An 8,226-nucleotide genomic window follows, 5' to 3' on the forward strand; every position below is an offset into this window, starting at 1 on the left:
GGGGGGGGGGTCGGTAACCCTCCGGCACTTCGGTTTTATCCGAAACCATCCAAAACACTTCCGGTGTCTGAATAACATGGTCCAGTATATCAATCTTTATGTCTCAACCATTTCGAGACTCCTCGTCATGTCCGTGATCTCATCCGGGACTCCGAACTACCTTCGGTATATCAAATCACATAAGTCATAATACAAATCATCGTCGAACGTTAAGCGTGCGGACCCTACGGGTTTGATAACTATGTAGACATGACCGAGACACATCTCTGATCAATAACCAATAGCGGAACCTGGATGTTCATATTGGTTCCTACATATTTTACGAAGATCTTTATCGGTCAAACCGCATAACAACATACGTTGTTCCCTTTGTCATCGGTATGTTACTTGCCCGAGATTCGATCGCCGGTATCATCATACCTAGTTCAATCTCGTTACCGGCAAGTCTCTTTACTCGTTCCGTAATGCATCATCCTGCAACTAACTCATTAGTCACATTTCTTGCAAGGCTTATAGTGATGTGCATTACCGAGAGTGCCCAGAGATACCTATCCGACAATCGGAGTGACAAATCCTAATCTCGATCTGTGCCAACTCAACAAACACCATCGAAGACACCTGTAGAGCATCTTTATAATCACTCAGTTACGTTGTGCCGTTTGATAGCACACAAGGTGTTCCTCACGTATTCGGGAGTTGCATAATCTCATAGTCATAGGAACATGTATAAGTCATGAAGAAAGCAATAGCAATAAACTAAACGATCATAGTGCTAAGCTAACAGATGGATCTAGTCCATCACATCATTCTCTAATGATGTGATCCCGTTCATCAAATGACAACACATGTGTATGGCTAGGAAACTTAACCATCTTTGATTAACGAGCTAGTCAAGTAGAGGCATACTAGGGACACTCTGTTTGTCTATGTATTCACACATGTACTAAGTTTCCGGTTAATACAATTCTAGCATGAATGATAAACATTTATCATGATATAAGGAAATATAAATAACAATTTTACTATTGTCTCTAGGGCATATTTCCTTCATTCTTCCCACATGATACCTTGTTAATTTGTGGACAAAGTTTCATCTACACTAATTCCGATCATATACCAAACAAGGAATGTGAGTAAGAATCTACTTCTCATGTCTAATCCTTTCATAAACTCTTTTGTGCAAAGTCCAATTCTGCTGTCCAAGTGGTTACCAAACAGGATAAAAAGACAAGGCAGCGAACAATAATTTAGCATCAGTTTGCCAAATTATATGTGAGTTAGCTGACAATAAAGATTTCATTGTTGTTTTGTTTTTCATTGGTCATTGAATATTTTAATACAATTTGTATTTTAATTTTCTAGAAGGTAAAACATTCACAGAGGCTAGGAATTTTTCTTATATGCATCATGGAAGAAACACAAAAACTAAACATCCAAAAAACTAATCAATTTTACAACGGTATGATGAAAAAGCATGCGCCTTAGTATTTTTTTAAACACAATACATATGCAGATGCTTATACATACGCACATACACTCATCCATGTAAAAGCACACACGCACACCCTCTCCTTATGAGCATTTTCGAGATATTGAGCCCGCACATTATTTTGAGATTGACAAAGTCGTTACAGACACGACCAAAACATTTTCTTTTACTGAACACACGTCACCAACGACATGAAATAAATCTAGTAAAATGCGAGCATTGGTATTAAGTCTAGAAAACCTGGACTGGGAATACTATTCTCCAAGGTTGTTTCGCGGCGTGAGCTTCTACTTCCTCCGTTTCTAAATATAAATCTTTTTAGATATTTCAAATGGAATATAACATACGGATGTATGTAAACATATTTTAGAGTGTAGATTCACTTATTTTGCTTCGTATTTAATCACTTGGTGGAATCTCTATAAAGATTTATAAGTAGTAGTATTTGGAACGGAGAAAGTAGTTGCTAATGACATGACAATTGTTGCCGAAAAAAAATGACATGACAATTGTGCTGGTTTTGGCTTCGCTTTTTACTCCTCAAGCTTTGGCCCGTGCCTAGCAACCCGCCAGCGTCCACTTCTTTCGAGAGACTACTAGGTTGCTCTCCTTTCTCCCGTTCTTTTCTCCTACAGAGGTCCCGCCGCACTTCTTTGCCCTCCCACCGCGAGCACCAGCGCCAGCCAAACCAAGCAGTGCGAGGAGAAGAAACCGCGAGAGTCTTCTGGAGACCACTCCTTCGCGAGAAGCCCAACCCGCACCGATATCCCGTGACCATGGCCAACTCCGGCGACGAGGGGCGCGTTGTGACGGACCTCCGCTCCGCTGCGGAGTCGGCGGGCGGCGACGAGGCGCTTCACGAAATCGAGTCTCTCTGCATGCGCTGCGGCGAGAATGTAAGCGCCTTGACCTTGCCTGTGATACCGCTCCTAATTCCCCCTTCCCTTTGGTTTCGTCGCGAGTTCTGAGACGTACTTTCCTTCTGGTCAGGGCACCACGAGGTTGCTGCTGACTACGATCCCCAACTTCCGGGAGGTGAGCTTCTTCGCGCTCTGTGCTCGTTGCGAAAGTGGATTGTTCTGATTGGAGAATGGGGGTAAATCTGCTGCGTTTGTGAATCTGCAGGTTGTTCTGATGGCTTTCGAGTGCCCGCACTGTAATGAAGGGTAATGCAATGCTCGGCTATAATTTACGGGGTACTTCTGCACATGCAAGTGCAGTATCTTAAGTTTTGTGTGCTTTTGAATTAGGAACAACGAGGTCCAGTTTGCTGGACAGCTCCAGCCCAAGGGATGTTGCTACCGCTTGAAGGTCCCTCAAGGGCAGAACGAGGTCTGTTTCTGTAGGGGCGCCTATAACTCGATTCAACCAACCCTTACTGTGTTAGCTGTTCCACTCCACACCATACTTTTGGAACCTATTTAGATTAGTGACACGATATTTTTTACCAATTCCTGTCGGATATACTAGTTGTTATGACCTCAAATTTGTTCCAGTAGATATTGTATCCACAGACAGAAAGGGGAAGTACATTTGAAATGTAATTGCAGTGCCAACATGAGCTTTATACCCTCTTGTGATCGACTGATCATGTTACTGTCAGTTTAGTTGTATACCCCAACTATTGCAAAGAGTGGATTGATCTGTTCTTGTCTCTTTATTCGTCTGTTCAATCTCACCTTGCTAACACAACACACACTATTCAAATCCAAAGAGAACTCTATCCTGTATTACCATGGACCAACTTATTTTTAGTTTGTATAAATACACTGGTAAACTTCCAACTTCTCTATGGTGACTTCTAATGATAGAACTGTTGCATTTATAAAGTCACAACTTTACTTAGAGGTGTTTCGTGTTAGATTTCTTCTTTGCTTTACTGCAACTTGTTCTCTCGTACCTGTTAATTTGTATTGCAGTTTATGCAAGTTTACATTGTTACTATATAACTGTGGTTACTTTATGATTCACTAGTATTGGTGTTTATCTTGCCCCTTCTTTTGCTTGTGATGTGTGGTTCCACTATTGATGTGATTCCTCTTACAATTACTAATTACTAAATCTTTTTTGCATGTTTCGCTTGTGCTGTGTAGTTTCGTTATTGCATTTTTAGTTGTGACATTATTTCAGCTTTAAATTCATACGCATGTTACTTTCTATCTGTCTTTTTTGTACATTTGATCTCCAGTAATCAGTAAATAAAGCATTCTAGTCGATGTTCATAGTGTGATTAACAAGCGGTATTGGCACAGATACTGAACCGTCAGGTCGTGAAATCTGATTCGGCAACTATCAAGGTATTGATATTGATCTCCTTGTTAATGCATTTATGCTAATTAAATACGTACGATGCATTGCTTCTGTTATAATTTACACTTCGTACAGATTCCGGAACTGGACTTTGAGATTCCTCCTGAAGCTCAACGTGGAACACTTTCAACAGTATGCTTCTCTGAATTTTGTATACAAATTCCGAAGAAATGGTTCCTTTAGAATTCATTTTTATTTATTGCTAGTTTGTTAAATATTTCGGATCATAAATTAGGTGGAAGGGACAATTATGCGAGCTGTGGAGGAGTTGCAGGCACTTCAAGATGAAAGAAAGGTGAACCTGTGAGCTTGTATGCTTAGTTATTTAATTTCAGTTGAGTCACCTAGTGATATGCTTATCATCTTCTTGGAACTGCAGAAAGTGGATCCTCAAAAAGCTGAAGCTATTGATCAATTTTTAGTAAAATTGAGATCTCTCGGATCTGGAGAAGCGGCGTTTACCTTTGTTCTGGATGATCCTGCTGGAAACAGCTTCATTGAGAACCCGTAAGATTATTTGTAGACTTCAGATTGTTTGAGATCGGAATTCAGATTTATGACTTATTTTGATATGGAAATGAAATACTTGGTTCTACCTTTTATGCACACTTTTACCATTTTTGCACTCTTTTTGTTATATTATAATTATATAATGTAGTTCTAATCATGGAACTGAGAAACATGGTTCTACTTTACACCATTTTTGCAACCTGTAGTCAATTGAGTGACCTTATGTTGCACATAGTTTATATATGTGTTTGTTAGCTCTGTTCATGCTTAAAGTACTTATAACTTGATATATATTGATTAATCCACATAAATCCACAGGCATGCTCCTTCATCAGATCCTTTGTTATCTGCGAGTTTCTATGAAAGGACATCTGATCAACAAGCAGCACTTGGTTTTCTTGTTGATCCACCAACCGGAGAATCCGGAGAGCCTTCGCAGAATGCTTCGACAGTTGAGGCAAATTGTGGTGGGTTGCCAAAGGTACCCCATGGTTCAGTTGGAGCTGTTGCAGGTCGTCGTGCTATTGCTCAGGGAAACCCTGATGAAATTGCTGCAACGCTGTGCAGGTATACAGCACCAGAAGAGGTATGTCTGTTGAGTTGCCTGGCAATGATGACGTTATTAAGAATTTAGTTAATTTGCGCCTTACAAAATTCAGTTGTACAGGTTGATACTTTGCCATCAACATGTGGAGCCTGTGGAGCTGCATGTGCGACTCGTTTCTTTGCTACTAGTATCCTTTTCACCGAACATGAACTATTTTTTGTGAAATTTATTGATTATATGTGGTGTTTATGTTACACTTGTTTATTTGCTTGATCAATCTCCGAAATAGATCGTATATAGTGTTGTGTGACCAATCTCGCTATCTGGAGGAGGTAGATAATCTGTATTTGATGTATCATGTGATCCTTGACCTTTGGTAGAAATCCCATATTTCCGTGAGGTTATTGTTATGGCAGCTTCATGTGACCTGTGTGGTTATCGCAACTCAGAGGTCAGTTTCAGTGTCATGTCTCTTTTTGTTCATATAGAAACTGGCTGTCACTGGTTCTTAGTAACACATCTGAACTCAACTAAGGCTTTTCTTTTTGCTCAATTAGTTGAAGCCTGGCGGTGAAATTCCAGCTAAAGGAAAGAAAATTACGTTACATGTGCAAACCGTGAAAGATCTTTCTCGTGATGTCATAAAGGTCAGAAAATTACTCTTTTGTTGTAGTATTACTTTATCTGTCACATGCAGCCATGCAGGTTTTTAAGCTGTATAATACTTGTGCATAAGATTGTCCATCTTCTTTTCTTGTATCGGCGGCCCTTGAACTATTTTCTGGTTCAGGGTGTGAAAAGTTAACTTGGTTCTTCTATAGTTAAGAAACTTGATGTGTCTTTTAGCTAAATTTTCTGTCATACTAGCAAGGTTGACTGCTGATTTTGATATTTTAAAGAATCTTCAAGCTTGTGTTACCGTTTGGTGTATTCGGATCAACATCTGATATGTAAGTTACTTGATTCTGAGTTACCCTTTGATCTCGTCAGTCAGATTCTGCCGCTGTGAAAGTACCTGAACTTGAGTTGGAGCTGTCAATGGGTACATTGGGTGGTATTGTCACGACAGTTGAAGGTTTAATTGTGAAAATATGTGAGGGTAAGTTCGCAACACTACGCTTTCAACAGTTCATGGGGACAAAATGGACTGTACGATAAGTTCAAGTCACAAAATGTGCTGGCCAACAGCAATTTTTCTAACTACAGTGGATTTCTTAATGTTATGAGATGGAAGTGTCTTGAAGCCACTCTGTATAGTCGATGTTTCTCTCATAATATGTGTATACCCTCTCATGGTTTTGTCAACAGTTCCCTAATCCCCAGTATCATCATTGAAACATGCGGTTCTCATGTATCTCAGTTCCCGCTGTTAAGCATCTAACTGCTCTTTACAGGAAGTCCTTTTTTAAGCAAAGTTTGTGGAAACTTCTTTATTCAACATAGCTTATGCAACTTATATCGATATGAAATACACCTGAATAGATGCAGATGCAATTGTTAATTCTTCTCAAACTCAAATGATAAGTTTCATTTTGGGGCTACAGCTCTGGAGCGGGTTCATGGATTCCAATTGGGTGATAGCACAAATGAATGGAAGAAAAAGAAATGGGATGATTTCCAGCAAAGATTATCAAAGGTACTAGTTTCTTTTTCGTGGAATGTTCTATTTATTCCACCAGGGGCTGCTTCACCTGCAATCTGGAGAAGATTACGGCTGTGCTTTTCCTTCCATAGCATCTCAGTTCCCAAGTGTCTTGGGTTTCTTCCTTCATAACATGAAGCAAATTTTTTATTTTCCTAACCTTGGTTCATGCTAAACTTGATTGGAGGTCTAGTTAGAAAAATGCTGACTACTTTCGGTGGAAGGGCGTGATTGGGCTAATCAATTGTGAATTAATATGTTGTATAGTAACTATTTCAATAACATTTACACAATGTATAATTTCAGCTCCTGAGTTTACAAGAGCCTTGGACCTTAATTATTGACGATGCGTTAGCGGCTTCATTTGTCGCTCCATCCACAGATTTGATAGAAGATGACAGCCAGCTACTCAGTAAGTTATCCTAATCAATGAATTGTACGCAGCATCATGCATCATTCGAACCAATGAAGGGACATCCACGCATTGCATTTCGAATCTGAATGCATCTGTGGAAGTTTTGTCAATTACCCATGAAGCACGTGCATGTAGTTCTGTGGAGGCATACTAATTAACTGGAAAAGAATCCACATAATTAACTGCAATTGTGATTTACTCAATGTATTTATCACTATGAATGGCAGTTGAGGACTATGAGAGGAGTTGGGAGCAGAATGAGGAGCTTGGCTTGAATGACATGGACACTTCCTCTGCAGGCATTGCTTACAATACAACCAGCACCGAATAAGTTCTGATATTTTTGTGCTCAGTGTTGTAACCTGTAATATTATGGATTTAAAACTTACACTAGTAGTATTTTGAGAAAACTCGATTAATTTCCTGTTGTCTCGCTTCTTGCAGTAAGAATGGGCGGTTTTGAAATGGCAAATAGTGTTTTCAGTTCCCATCTTAAAAATTCGAATTTTGACTTTGGAAGATGCTCAGCAGCAACAATTAATGTTATCGAAAAAGGCTTTCACACCGCTTTATATATAAAGCAATGATCAACAGCATCCAGTATAAACACATGCCCTCGCAACACACGCACACACATCCTATGTAGGATACACAGGTGCTGAGCGTAGCAACATCATCTCTAGAACTACAAGAGCAGTTGGGGCTACAGTTGTGAACACGCCACCGCGAAGAAGTGAATCTACATATGACAAACCGTGGGCTCCAAGGCGCCGAGCAGCCGGGAGTTACAGTTGTGAACATGCCACCGCGAAGAAGTGAATCTATATATGACGAATCGTGGGCTTCAAGGCGGCGCCTTCAGGAAGGATACAATATCGGAGCGCCGCCATCGTTCGATACGAGGATCAGTTTTTTCTGGAGGAACACGACGGGCAATGAGAGTTGTGACGACGCCTTTAAGAAGGGAACGAGCTTCGTTGTCGCCGGCTCATTTGAAGATAGAACAGGTATTCACCCCAGCCACACTCACCGTCACCGAACGCCACACCTTTGGCTACCACGCCGCTCATACGGCTGTGGCAACCGAGCAGCACCGAGCCACGGGCTCTTCCCATGAGCACCGCGGAACCACCACCAGGGCCGTCGTCCCGCATGCAAGACCTAGACACCATCTCACCCAAGCCTCGTCACTACCCCAACCAAAGATACGAGCGGAAAGTACTCACCTTTCGCACCCCTGGGTGGCCCCCAATGTTGAGACCTAAAAGGCCAGTCAAAACTGGCCTCCATCGACCCGTCCTGCGACACCAGGT

The 8,226-nt window shown here is 40.9% G+C and overlaps 1 protein-coding gene across 1 annotated transcript; it reads left to right on the plus strand.

Moving 5' to 3' along the window:
* Positions 1 to 2,064: 2,064 nt before the first annotated feature.
* Positions 2,065 to 7,383, plus strand: LOC119268489 (zinc finger protein ZPR1-like). Its single transcript, XM_037550143.1, has 16 exons — positions 2,065 to 2,385; positions 2,480 to 2,524; positions 2,615 to 2,655; positions 2,740 to 2,821; positions 3,742 to 3,786; positions 3,875 to 3,931; positions 4,035 to 4,094; positions 4,179 to 4,306; positions 4,628 to 4,895; positions 4,977 to 5,043; positions 5,237 to 5,307; positions 5,414 to 5,503; positions 5,847 to 5,955; positions 6,401 to 6,492; positions 6,805 to 6,910; positions 7,141 to 7,383. Exons 1-16 carry the CDS (start codon positions 2,266 to 2,268, stop codon positions 7,242 to 7,244), a joined length of 1,485 nt encoding a protein of 494 aa, XP_037406040.1. The 5' UTR covers positions 2,065 to 2,265; the 3' UTR covers positions 7,245 to 7,383.
* The last annotated feature ends 843 nt before the right edge of the window (positions 7,384 to 8,226 follow it).

This window comes from Triticum dicoccoides, chromosome 3A (genome assembly GCF_002162155.2).
Source record: "Triticum dicoccoides isolate Atlit2015 ecotype Zavitan chromosome 3A, WEW_v2.0, whole genome shotgun sequence".
NCBI lineage: Eukaryota > Viridiplantae > Streptophyta > Magnoliopsida > Poales > Poaceae > Triticum > Triticum dicoccoides.